The sequence below is a fragment of the Otolemur garnettii genome, unplaced genomic scaffold, assembly GCF_000181295.1.
Source record: "Otolemur garnettii isolate 467f Iridium unplaced genomic scaffold, OtoGar3 scaffold00043, whole genome shotgun sequence".
NCBI lineage: Eukaryota > Metazoa > Chordata > Mammalia > Primates > Galagidae > Otolemur > Otolemur garnettii.
Window position 1 is genome coordinate 5131748 of NW_003852438.1, and position 14104 is coordinate 5145851.

General features: G+C 43.7%; 1 protein-coding gene across 2 annotated transcripts in view; it reads left to right on the plus strand.

Moving 5' to 3' along the window:
* Positions 1-11559, plus strand: part of DIP2B (disco interacting protein 2 homolog B) — a 264125-nt gene extending 252566 nt beyond the window's left edge. Inside the window, exons 36-38 of one of the 2 annotated variants that reach the window (XM_023513708.1) lie at positions 977-1154; positions 3473-3596; positions 7607-11559. In XM_023513708.1, the coding sequence (XP_023369476.1) occupies positions 977-1154; positions 3473-3596; positions 7607-7859 (555 nt within the window). In that variant the 3' untranslated portion in view covers positions 7860-11559. The remainder of the gene's footprint in view (positions 1-976; positions 1155-3472; positions 3597-7606) is intronic. The other variant, XM_023513709.1, reaches the window with a different exon arrangement.
* Positions 11560-14104: the final 2545 nt, after the last annotated feature.

Here is a 14104-nt window from a genome sequence, read left to right on the forward strand (position 1 = left end):
TTTTTTTTGCTGTTTTTGGCCAGAGTGGGTTTGAACCCACCACCTCTGGTATATGGGGCTGGTGCCCTACTCCCTTGAGCCACAGGCACCACCCAAGATGGACTATTTAACTCCTAGTTTCTTATCCAGGAAGCAGGAACAATAATGTGAATGACATTATCTTGTCATATATGTCAGGCTCGGCAGGTTAGGCACACAAGGTGCTTACCTCCCAGTTCAGCACAGAGTACACACTTGTTAAATGTCAGATGCTTTTATTGTTCAAGTTGTGTTGTTAATATAAAAATGAGATTCAAAAAATTAAAATAATCTGTCCCAGGCCCAGTCCAGTGGCTCATACCTATAATCCTTGCACTCTAGGAGGCTGAGGCAAGAGGATCCCTTGAGCTCAGGAGTTAAAGACCAGCCTGAGCAAGACAAGACCCTGTCTTTACCAAAAATTGAAAAATTGGCTCAGCGCCTATGGCTCAAGTGGCTAAGGTGCCAGCCATATACACCTGAGTTGGTGGGTTTAAATCCAGCCCAGGCCCTCCAAACAACAATGACAGCTGCAACCAAAAAATAGCCGGGGGTTGTGGCAGGCACCTGTAGTCCCAGCTACTTGGGAGGCAGAGGCAGGAGAATCACCTGAGCCCAGAAGTTTGAGGTTGCTATGAGCTGTGATGCCATGGCACTCTACCCAGAGCGATAGCTTGAGGCTCTGTCTCAAAAAGAAAAAAAAAAGAAAAAAAGAATTAGCCAGGTGTTGTGGCAGGCACTGGTAGTCCCAGCTACAGTGGTGGCTGAGGCAGGGGGATCACTTGAACCCAGGAGTTTGAGGTTGCTATGAGCTAGACTAAAGCTGTGGAACTTTAGCCTCAGCAACAGAGTAAGATTCTGTCTCAGAAAAATAATAATAAATAATCTGTCCCAAGAGAATTGAATTGATACAGTTGTATGTTCTTGGTGAATTGTGAGCAATGCCCTTTTCTTATAGATTTGGGTGAATAGTCCCCACACAGCCAGTGGCTACTACACCATCTATGACAGTGAGACTCTTCAAGCTGATCACTTCAATACTCGCCTCAGCTTTGGGGATGCCGCTCAGACACTCTGGGCTCGGACAGGATACCTGGGTTTTGTGCGCCGGACTGAGCTCACTGCAGCCACTGGAGGTATCTCCTGCTACAACTCCCCCCCTTCTGTCCTACTTCACATTTCTGTGGCACTGACTGGCCTCCTTCAGCCTGCCTTTGGATTGTGGTGTGTGTGTGTGTGTGTTCAGTTACCCCCTTCTCTGACTGTTGGACCCAGAAGTGACCTTACATTCATTTGAAGTAATACTGCCTTACGAAGAACATCTAGGAGGTGATCACTGAGGACCACCACGTTGGTGTCCCTGAACTGCAGGGCAGGAGGGCAGAGCAGCCGTGGAGATGTGCCTGATAACGTATGAACACCCTGGCAGATCACAGACTCTCAGCCCCTGTGACCTGATTCTAAACCTAAACAAGCTTCTGGGGCAGTATTACATCTTTTAGCTCTTCTAGCTCTTTGGCCAAACTTTTTGGGGAGCAGGAAGAACAGCCTCAGTCCCTGTGAGGGCTGTCAGTCCTGAGCAGCCATCTTGCTGAAGTACTCCAGCCCCTTGGTGTCTTGAGTTGCCTATAAGCCTGCTTTGTGGTGAGACGCTGGTGTGTAACTTCCCTCCAATCCCCTTTTGCCCAGGTGTTTGTCACAGCTTTACTGCTGTTCCCGTCACCCTTTTCTTCCTTATTGTCATTGATAGCCATTTAAAAACACTCAACATTGGCTAGGTATGGTGGTTTATGCCTATAATTCTATCACTCTGGGAGGTAAAGACGGGTGGATCCCTTGAGTTTAAGAGTTCAAGACCAGCCTAAGCAAGAGCGAGACTCCATGTCTACTAAAAAAAAAAATTAGCTGGGCATCATGGCAGGCATTACTTCAAAAGAGTGTAAGTTCAGGATATGAGTCCCAGCTACTCGGGAAGCTTGAGGTATGAGGATTGCTCAAGAGTTTGAGGTTGCTGTGAGCTATGATGATGCCACAGCACTCAACTCCAGGGTTACAAGAGTGAGACTTTGGCTCGGCGCCTGTAGCTTAAGTGGCTAGGGCGGCAGGAACATACACCAGAGCTGGCGAGTTTGAATCCAGCTGAGGCCCACCAAACAACAATGACAACTGCAACCAAAAAATAGCAGGGCACTGTGGCGGGTGCCTGTAGTCCCAGCTACTTGGGAGGCTGAAGCAAGAGAATCACTTAAGCCCAAGAGTTGGAGGTTGTTGTGAGCTGTGACGCCACGGCACTCTACCCAGAGCAACAGCTTGAGGCTTTGTCTAAAAAAAAAAAAAATAATAATAATAATAATACATATATACAACATAATATAAAATAAAAAAGCTAAAAAAAAAAAAATGGGCAGTGCCTGTGGCTCAAAGGAGTAGGGCGCCGGCCCCATATACTGGAGGTGGTGGGTTCAAACCTGGCCCTGGCCAAAAACTGCAAAAAAAAAAAAAAAAAAGAGTAAGACTTTGTGTCAAAAAATAATAAGAGGGTGGCGCCTGTGTCTCAAAGGAGTAGGGTGCTGGCCCCATATGCCAGAGGTGGCAGGTTCAAACCCAGCCCCAGCCAAAAACTGCAAAAAAAAAAAATGATAATAATAATAAAAACACTCTACATTAACTATGTGCACTTGAAGAACTGATACAAGTAACTCCTTGGGCTTTAAAGGCTTAAACTGGACCGTGCTGTTTATCTTTAGCTCCATGCACCTCTTCCATACTGTGTCCGTAGTCTCCCTATATTTCATAGAGCGGCAGGACAGAGGATAGTACAGTGGAGAAGAGGGTGCCATTTACTCCCTATGCCCTGGCTTTGCATCTAGAAGCTTTGCCCTCTCCTCTCCAAGAGGCCTCAAGCTTCTCTCCTCCCACCTCCCCTGCCCTAGCCACCATCTGGCTCAGCCCTGACCTCAGCTTTTCCAGGAGCCTTCCCTGACCCTCCAGCTGGACTGCTCCCTTTGTGCCTAAGGCACACTCCTGCCACCAGGCTTGCCACATTACTCTGGAATGTGTATTTGTGTGTCATGTTCCCCAATGCTCCTGTAAGGATTTTCAGAGCAGGAACCATGTTTGTTTGTCTTTGTCTCCCAGCACTTGGAGCACAGTTCCTAGCATAGAATAGTAATAACAATAGCTAATCTTTTTTTTTTCTTTTTGGCATTTATGAAGTACAACACACCATGTTAACTCCCTTGCATGGCTTAACTCAATCCTCACAGTAGCCATTTATTATTATCCCTGTGTCACAGGGGGTTAGCAGGACTCCAAGTCTGAAAGAATTTGCCCAGAGTTACACAGCTGCTAAGGGGTGGAGTAAGCCAGGTGACAGGCAGTCAGTGCTGTTGACTCCCAGCATTATATTGAACTCAGTATGTGTCTGAGCCTTATTTCTCTCTCTTTTTATCAGAGCGTCATGACGCCTTATATGTGGTAGGAGCTCTGGATGAAACGCTGGAGCTGAGAGGATTACGATACCACCCAATCGATATTGAGACCTCAGTGTCTCGGATCCACAGAAGCATTGCTGAATGGTAAATTCCCCAGCACAGACTGGGTTTCTCCCCTCAGCTTTAGTAGTAATTTAAATCGATCTAATCAGTAGGCATCCATACCAAATACCCTCCTACAGACGTAGAACTCCATGAGGAGGAAGGAGGTAGGCTGTTTCTTGTCTTGGGTGTACAGTCTGCTGTGGCCAACAAGACCTATTCATAGGAGCTGGGTGGGGCCACGGGGACACTGTGGAATGCTGTGGTTCTTTCTGTGGAACACTGTGGAACAGAGTTCTTTTTTAATGATAGACTCTCATAATTGGAAGAGACTTAGTATCAGCCTCCAGGAAGTCGGTATAGTATGGTGGAAAGAAATATGACTATAAGGTCAAAAGACCCAGCTTAAAGGTTCAGCTTGGCTTGGTGTCTGTAGCTCAAGCGGCTAAGGCACCAGCTACAAACACCAGAGTTGGCGGGTTCAAACCCAGCCTGGGCCTGCCAAACAACAATGACAACCAAAAAACAGCCAGGCATTGTGGCACACGCCTATAGTCCCAGCTACTTGGGAGGCTGAGGCAGGAAAATCACTTAAACCCAGGGGTTGGAGGTTGCCGTGGCATCACAGCGCTCTACCCAGGGTGATAGCTTGAGGCTCTGTCTCAAAAATAAATAGATAAGGCTTGGCGCACCTGTAGCACAAGAGGCTGAGGCACCAGCCACATACACCTGGGGTGGCGGGTTCAAATCCAGCCCGGGCCCACCAACAACAATGACGGCTGCAACCAAAAAATAGCCGGGCATTGTGGCGGGCGCCTGTGGTCCCAGCTACTTGGGAGGCGGAGGCAGGAGACTTGCTTGAGCCCAGGAGTTGGAGGTTGCCGTGAGCTGTAATGCCACGGCACTCTACCCAGGGGGACAGCTTGAGGCTCTGTCTCAAAAAAATAAATAAATAAATAAATAGATAGATAAATAAAAGGCTCAGCTCTCCCACTCTGCATTCCTTATCTGTAAATACTTTGTCCACTACTTCCTAATTTATCAGAAGGATCAAGTGAGAATGTACTTTGTAAACTATTAAATAGTGAGCAGGTGAAAGGATCATTATTATTCTCTCAGCCACTTTCCCTCTCTTTGCAGGAATTCCCTCTATATTATCCCTCATAAAGGACCATCCAACCTAATGACTTAAAATTCCATAAAATTAAAACTCTATAGTTTTTAATAAACTGGACTTCATTCTGGGTTCTTGACTACACAGAATCGATCCAGTTTCCTTTCTGCATAGTTAAGCCAGTGTGTTTTTCCTTTTTCTCTTCTCATGTAAATAGCTACAGTTGTTTTAATGCAGTGGTCCTCAACTTTCCTAATGCCGCGGCCCTTTAATACAGTTCCTGTGGGTCGCAATCCACAGGCCGAGAACTGCAGTTTTAATGATTGTTTGTGTTTTCCAAATACTCCTTTCTCTAAAGATGTTCTTTTGGGGCCAGGTGCAGTGGCTCACGCCTGTAATCCCAGCACTCTGGGAGGCTGAGGTGGCAGGGGGATCTCCTAAGCTCATGAGTTCAAGACCAGGCTGAGCTAGAGTGAGACCCTGCCTCTAAAAATAACTGGGTGTTATGGCAGGTGCCTGTAATCCCAGTTACTTGGGAGACTGAGGCAAGAGAATCACTTGAGCCCAGAAGTCAGAGGTTGCTGTGAGCTATGATGCCACAGCACTCTACCAGGGGCAACAAAGTGAAACTCTGTCTCAAAAAAATAAAGAATTTCTGGGTGGTGCCTGTGGCTCAGTGAGTAGGGCACCTGCCCCATATACCAAGGGTGGCGGGTTCAAACTTGGCCCCAGCCAAACTGCAACAAAAAATAGCCGGGCGTTGTTGCAGGCCTCTGTAATCCCACCTAATCAGGAGGCTGAGGCAAGAGAATTGCCTAAGCCCAAGAGCTGGAGGTTGCTGTGAGCTATGATGCCACAGAACTCTACCGAGAGGGACAAAATAAGGCTCTGTCTCAAAAAATAAATAAATAAAAACATTCTTTCCAGCATGCTTGTCTCTCTGTAAAAATAAATAAATAAAAAGGCGGCGCCTATGGCTCAAAGGAGTGGGGCGCTGGCCCCATATGCCAGAGGTGGCAGATTCATACCTAGCCCTGGCCAAAAACTGAAAAAATAATAGCCAGACATAGTGGGTCACACCTGTAATCCTAACACTCTTGGAGGCCGAGGCAGGTAGATCATTTGAGCTCAGGAATTCAAGACTAGCCTGAGCAAGAGTGAGACCCCATCTCTACTAAAAATAGAAAAACTAGACAGGCATTGTGGTGGGCACCTGTAGTCTCAGTTACTCGGGAGGCTGAGGCAAGGGGATCACTTGAACCCAGGAGTTTGAGGTTGCTGTGAACTATGATGGCATGGTACTCTAGCCTGGGGCAACAGAGTGAGACTCTGTCTGTAAGTCAATCATCAATCAATCAATCAATAAGTAAGTTCTTGTTCTTTTTTTTTTTTTTGAGACAGTCTCACTATGTCACCCTGGGTAGAGTGCCATAGCCTTACAGCTCACAGCAATCTCGAACTCTTGGGCTCAAGTGATTGTCTTGTCTCAGCCTCCCAAGTATCTGGGACTATAGGTGCCTGCTACAATGTCTGGCTATTTTTTTTTGTTGCAGTTGTCATTGTTGTTTAGCTGGCCTGGGCTGGTTTCGAACCTACCAGCCTTGGTGTATGTGGCTGGCGCCCCAGCTACTTTAGCTACAGGCACTGAGCCAGTAAGTTCTTGTTTTTATCAGTGTTTTCCCCTAGACCTGAACAAGACTCTGATCAAGAGAAGAACATCTTTAGACAAAGAACTAGCTGGGAAGCATATAGAGGAGCTAAGGACCATGGTTATCTTATAATTTTGGACATTTGACTTTTAATAGAACCAGATAATGTGTACATTTTTTTCTTTAATAATTGGAATATGTGGCTCAGCGCCTATAGCTCAACCGGCTAAGGCGCCAGCCACGTACACCTAGGGTGGCGGGTTCGAGTCCCCAGCCCGGACCCGCCAAACAACAATGACGGCTGCAACCAAAAAATAGCCGGGGGTTGTGGCGGGCGCCTGTGGTCCCAGCTACTTGGGAGGCGGAGGCAGGAGACTCGCTTGAGCCCAGGAGTTGGAGGTTGCTGTGAGCTGTAATGCCACGGCACTCTACCCAGGGGGACAGCTTGAGCCGCCGCAAAAAAAAAAAAAAAAAAATTGGAATATGTTCTTAAAGCAGTATAGCAATACATATTACAAGTCAGGCTGTGCTTTCTACCTAGTGCCCCACTCAGTGGAAAGGGACTGTCTACCTTGTGGCACTTGAGCATGATAAGAGATCCCATGTGGGGCACTAGTAGCTCATATGAAAGTCAGACAGACCCTCTTCCCATTGGGCTCAGGAATGGTACGCTGGTCTGAAGGTAGTGAATTATCTTAGTCAGTTATTCACAGTTGCTTACAGAGCAAATTCCTCATTCTGCTCTTTCCCCTGTTCTCACTACTACATTTGACTGGTCTATTAAATAGAAAATATTATCTTAAAGCTCTATGTTGAAAATAACAGCAGCTCTCTTCAGCAGAGCTTGAGTGAAAGAGAAAATTAATGGAAAATTAACTATCTCAGAGTTTCCAAAAAGGCTACCTCTGGGCCTCAGGAAGGTAGGAACACAATGCATCCTTGTCCTCTCTTGCTTTGTACAGACATATGGATGGTCCCTTCATTCTTTTTTCTCCCTGATAAAGCCATTCTCTTTGCTTCTCTGCACCCCTGGCTACCCCAGAGCATTCAAATCCACATGCCTTCAGTTCAGGTGACCTGCTGTCAACTTCCAATTTCCCACAGGATTTTGGATGGCTCAGCTAACCATTTGTGACCACAGGGGCAAGGTCTCATATATTATACACATGAAGCTGAAATACTGGTTGGGATCTGGGAGAGAAGGCAGTTCTTAGGGAAATGGGCATAACTCTGGACAGATACTATAGTAAAGGGGACAACGTGTTAACTGAATGTCATTGAAATTTCAGTGCCGTGTTCACGTGGACCAACTTGCTTGTGGTGGTTGTGGAACTGTGCGGCTCTGAACAGGAAGCCCTGGATCTGGTCCCCTTAGTGACCAACGTGGTCCTGGAAGAGCATTACCTCATCGTTGGTGTTGTGGTTGTGGTGGACCCAGGTGTCATCCCTATCAACTCCAGAGGAGAGAAACAGAGGATGCACCTCCGTGACAGCTTCCTAGCTGACCAGTTAGACCCCATCTATGTGGCCTATAACATGTAGCCAGCCTTGGGACTGCAGGGGGACCATCCTCACGAGTCACAAAGACTGAAGACCCCTGGCTAGGGGCAAGCTTTTAAATGATGTGAAATAAGCTGAGATGGCTACATTATATTCTTCATCTCATCCTGTGGGATTCTACAGTCACATAATACACAGGAAAGTGGAATTCTGTGGTGGCAAATGAAAAAAATGTTAACAGGCAGGTAGACATAGCTTTGACAGAGCGTGAGTAGCACGTTCTGAAAGCAATTACGCGCATGTTTCATTTTTTTCATCTATTGTACATACTTGTATTTTTATCTAATGCTGTTTTAGAATTTTGTAAGGGAGTCTAATGAATTCACATGAAGGGGGTAGTCTGAGTTACACAGTTCCCCACTCTGTACTGTATTTGGCAATTTTGCTGTAGCTAGATGTTTGCAGGTTTTGTTAACATGGAACTACTCAGCTTACTTGCAGTCAACCCATAGGCAAAACAGATAACTCACTGAATATGAGAATTACTTCATATATATAAAATTCTTAACTGTAAAGCATTTTGACCAGTGTTTTAAACATGTAAATAAGAATACATATAATTCAGCTAAAGAATTGAAGAATTGGCTTGTATGAGAACCACCAAAATAGAAACATTTCTACATTGAGAGAATTTCGGTATTCTCTTAATGTAGTATAATTGATTAGGTTACAAAAAAAAAAAAGTAGAAATTGTTGGCAGATTTTGCTGCACAATGTTCCATGTCTTTGTTGGCTGGTATATTTTATGAACTAAAGCTGCCTACATTTGTTTTTAAAGCTTGCATTCCCAGAATCAGCTTAAGCTTCTTATGAATTCAACCTATTTGTATAAGCTGAGAATCTCAGTTTAAAGATCAAAATGTCAAGAAAAAGCTAAGATTTATCAGATCCCATCCTGATATTCTAAGGAACCACAATAACTCACTCTGGCCCCAGTGTTGAAACTGTCTTTCAAATTTAGAGTGACTACATAAGAATTTTAAAGTTCTTCTTTTTCAGAGCCCATTGTAAACTGCATCTACAGTTTACACATATAATTTCTCTTTTCTGCAAACTGAAGAGTGTCCTCTTCTTTCAGTTCATGAGGGCAGGGAGTTTAAAAACAAAAATTATAGGCCAGTAAGGCACTGGGATCAATGTGAAACTATAAGGCCACATAACTACACAAATCTGACCAATTTGGGTTGCCAAAATAGCCAGGCTTATGCTGAAATAGGGGAAGTCTGATGTATGCAAGAAATTCTTTTGAAATAACTGTGGTGCCCAGGCCAGGCATACTAAATATGGGGCTGAGTTTGGCTTCTGGCTCGGTCTCATTTCTTTGGTCTGATCTTCATGTATTTGAATATAGTTGAATCTTATTATTTTTTTCTTACAGAAATATTTTTAAAAATTAAAAGTACTCAAAAGTGAAAAGAGTTAACTTGTTAAATCAGAATGGTTCTCTTTGATCCACTCTGGTCTATTGTGTAAATATTTATTTAGACTATTTTAATAATACATATTATTTACCCCACTGTAACATCATGTAAACTAAATATGTTTTTAAACAATTTTTAAGACTTGTAATTACCCTGAAAATAAGGTTTATTATACAAAAACCAGACCCTTCACTATGGCAGCACTCTTGGGCTGCCTTTATTCAGTCTTGTGACTCAAAGCCACTTTATAACTCCCTTTTACATAATTCTCTTTTCCTCCCAACTCATTCTCCATAGAGGGCAGACCTCAAGACATTTTCCAGTTCCAGATCTCTTTTCCAACATTTTGGATGGAATTATTTTACACATTATGGGGAAGGTACAGGAAAGAAACACTTATATTGCGGTCAAATAAGAAATCCCAGTGTCTAGCAATAGTTTGGTTGGCAGAGGAAACAGCCTAATATTTGGAAAGTAATTTTCTTAAAATTATTTTTAATTCATTAAGCAAAGCAAGAGATCCTGAGTATTATATAAGTCTATTTCCATAATCCCCATGTCCTAAGAGAAAAATTATAGGTACTTTCTATCCTGTTGCTAGGTTGCTTTGATAATTCTTATTGTCACAATTTAGAGTATAAGCATCCCAGTATCTCAAAAATACTATCATTTCAACATGGAATCAATGTAAACATTACTAACAAGATATTTTACATTCTTTATTTTAAACCTTTGAAATCTAGTGTGTACTAAACACATCTCAATTCAAACTAGCCAAATGTTTAAGTCTTCAGTAGCCAGCTATGGCTGGTGGCTACCATATTGGACAGTATAGATCTATACTCATTCCCTCAAATGTTACTCCTTTAACTTGAGTATGGCCAACTCCTGGTTACTTAGGGACTCATTGTCCAGTTTTGTAGTTCCTCAGGCCTCTGATTTATCTTTATTTTTTGCTTTCTGCTATGTGGCTGCATTAGTGATCTTTATTATATCCCCCAAAGCTAGAATATGCTAGTGGAAGGCTGAGAATTGTCCTTGGGGAACTTTATCAGTAACTCTGGTAAAGTATCCTCTGGAGGGAGAGGAGAGTCATTAGGTTAGATGGTGTTGGTGGGGACATCTGCAGATTTAAGGCCTACTGTATCCCAGACTTGAGTATAAAAAATTTCTCTTCATGACACAATGCTCTTGCTCATTAAATGGAACCTTTGTGATAGAACTGATTTTTAAGATAATTCTGAAAGGCCATTATTGATTTTAAAAAAACACAGCCTTTCTAATCCTCTGGAACACATTCTGTCTAGGTTTTTGTCTGTGGAAAAAAAACGAAACAGCAAGCCCCCGTCTCCATTAAGAAAAATCTGTTGGTCTGAAGGTTTCTGAACTTCTTTCTGGTTCTCAGCAAAAGTTAACTCAAGTAGACTGCCCCAGGAAAATTCCAGGCCATAAGAATTCTTAGAGCTGTGCAAATGCCATCTTCTACATCAGTGAGACCTTAGGAATGACCAGTATGCTAACCAGAGTCAGGAATCTGCTGTCTTCACTCCTGCCTCCTAAAGGGCCTGTTCTCTCCAGCACGAGGTCCTTTCCTCCTGAAGTCGTGTTGCCTCAGGCTGTTTAGGGACCAGTACCTGTCTTGGTCTTATGAGTGTGTCTCCTTACTTTAGTCCCTGGGCAGTGCTTGCTTATTGCTTTTGTTGGCTCAACCAAGGGCCCGAGGCCTTTTTGTTAAGGTCTCTGCCCCAGGTATGGTGCTCAATATCTTGGCCAAATAAATTCCTTTTCTTGAATATCCAGGAATCTTTTAGAGTAAAGCAATGAGGAGTTATCACCTCATCCTCAAACTCCAATAAGATCTATGCCTTAGTGTCGTTTTGTTGTCTGCTTTGATGTAAAAGCAAGAGTATTTGGAGCAAGAAGCTGCAGTACTCCAAATACACAATAGGCCTTTATCATTCATACAACATTTCTGGTGTAGGTATATGTAGATGGGCCATGTTGTTTGTCCAGAGGAGGAGATTGTAAAGATAGAAGAATAATTTTTTAGTCCTCTATGCTGTTTTGTTTACTTTTTGTCAGGATATTTACCCATGTCAAATTCAAACTACAGTACTGTGTAATTATGTACAAAGGTTTTTTTTATTTATTTGAAGTTAGAGTAGATATACATTTTTAAATTTAACATCTGGCTGGACAGTGTTCTATTAACTCATTGAATGTGTTTCTTTTGTCTTGTGTTAATAAATATTGATGCCTGATGGTGTTAATCCTTCACATACTGGGTGGGGGAATTGATAGATTTAAATTTAACTACAATGGGCAGCTCCTGTGGTTCAGTGAGTAGGGCACCAGCCCCATATACCAAAGGTAGCAGGCTCGAACCCGGTCTTGGCCAAACTGCAACCAAAAAAAAAATAGGCACGCGCCTTACTTTGGAGGCTAAAGCAAGAGAATCACCTAAGCCCAAGAGCTGGAGGTTGCTGGGAGCTGTGATACCACAGCATTCTACTAGGGGCAACAAAGTGAGACTCCATCTCTAAAAAAAAAATTTAACTTCAATGGTAAGACCCACTGATGGCTGGATGGTCTAAGGAAGGTGAACAGTGTCAGTGCTACTAAAGGATACCAGATCAAGGAATAATAGTGTCATTTTGAAAACTCAGGAGTCTGTTGTCAGGGCTTTTTAAGGTAATAATTATAGTTTAGTCTTCCTCCTACCCATGTGGCATTTGGTTAGTATTAAACTATTCATCATGATTTTTTCTAATCTGTAACTAGGTCAGATTTTAGCTTTTCCTAAAATGGTACTGGTTTCAGGGAATTATGCATGTTCTCAAGCACCTGAAGCTTATCCTGGATGGTCCAAGCTATTTTGGCAACTGAGTACATTTTTTGCATTTAACCGATTTGTATCAGGTGCCTGCCCCCTAAGCACAAGGCACTATGGTTAGAGCTGAAACTAGAGAGAAAGAAATACTAAGTCACTACCTCAAGGAGATATAGGATAACAGTCACAGTACAGTACAATAGAATGAGGGGTGTGGAGCAGGGGGATGCTGTGAGAACAAGTAGGGTAGGCTGCCAATACAGTGGGGAAGAGGAATGGTGTGCTGGAGGAGCTAACATCTGACCTGAGATTTGAAGGGTAAGACAGCAGGAAGGCAGAGTTACATATTCTGGGAATTGCAATTTGTTATTGGAATTGCTGTGGTTTGAATGTATATGTCTATACAAAATTCATGTGTTGAAACCTAAGACCCAATGTGAGGTGAGGCCTATGGGGAAGTGATTACGTCATGGGAGCTCTGCCTTTGTGAATGTATTAGTGCCCTTAAAAAAGAGCTAGAGCAGTCGCTCTCAACCTTCCTAATGCTGTGGCCCTTTAATACAGTTCCTGTGGGTCGCACCCATAGGTTGAGTACCGCTGAGCTAGAGGAAACTAGTCCTTTTGTCTTTCTTGTCCCTCCCTCATGTTTGTCTTTGCCAGAGGAAGCAGCATTCAAGGTGCCATCTGGGAAGGAGAGACTCAACAAGACACTGAAACTGTCCGTGACTTGATCTTGGACTTTCCAGCTTCTGTAATTATGAGCAATAAATTTATGCTGCTATTTATAACTTACTCAGGCTTAGGTATTTTGTTACAGAAGCACAAAAGGACTAAGACACGGATATAAGGCTTGAAGGGAGAAAAGTAAAAGATAATAATGGAGGTTTCAGCCAGGGACAGATCACTAATGTCTTGTTTATTATGCTAACAAGTTTGGACTTTTATCCAGGAGGCAAAGGAGAATCAACGCAGGATGTAAAGCAGGGGACTAACAAGTCCAGATCCGCAACACAGATTATTCTGCTAGTCATATAGAAAATGGATTGGAATGGTTGGGAAAAGGGAGACAAAACTAGGGGTGAGAAGACCAGTTGAGAGGCTTTTGCAGTAGCTGTAGTGACGAACACTATGATTGTACCCTCTAAATTCAGGTGTTGAGACTTAATGGTCAATGTGATGGCTTTAAGAAGTAGGGTCTTGGCCGGCACGGTGGCTCACACCTATAATCCTAGAGCTCTAGGAGGCCAAGGCAGGTGGATTGCTTGAGCTCATGAGTTTGAGACCAGCCTGAGCAAGACCCTGTCTCTAAAAATAGCTGGATGTTATGGAGGGCACCTATAGTCCCAGCTACTTGGGAGGCTGAGGCAAAGGGATCACTTGAGCCCAAGAGTTTGAGGTTGCTGTGAGCTATGACGCCACAGCACTCTACTGAGGGTGACAAAGTGAGACTGTCTCAAAAAAATCTGGGGCCTTTAAAGGGTGATTAAGATTAGATCATGAAGGCTCCTCTGAAGAATGAGATTAAAGCCCTTACAAAAGAGGCTTCCTGCAGCAGCACTTGGTGGCTTGCCCCACTACCTCCCATTTCAGTGTTCCTTCCTCTGGGTGATGCAGCAACACAGCACCACCTTGGAAACAGCAGCCCTCACCAGACAACTGAACTGCCAGCACCTTGATCTTGAACTTCCCAGCATCCAGAACTGTGAGAAATTTCTATTCTCGTTAAACTACCTAGGCTCTGGTATTTTGGAACAGCAGCACAAAACAGACTAAGACATAGAGCAAGGCCCTTCAAGGCAGTCAGAATGGAAAAGAGGGGCTGGGCATTGTTGCTTACACCTGTAATCCTAACACTGTTGGAAGATCACTTGAGCTCAGGAGTTCAAGACCAGCCTGAGCAACAGCAAGACCTAGTCTCTACCAAAAATAGAAAAGATTAGCGGCTCGGCGCCTGTGGCTCAAGTGGCTAAGGCGCC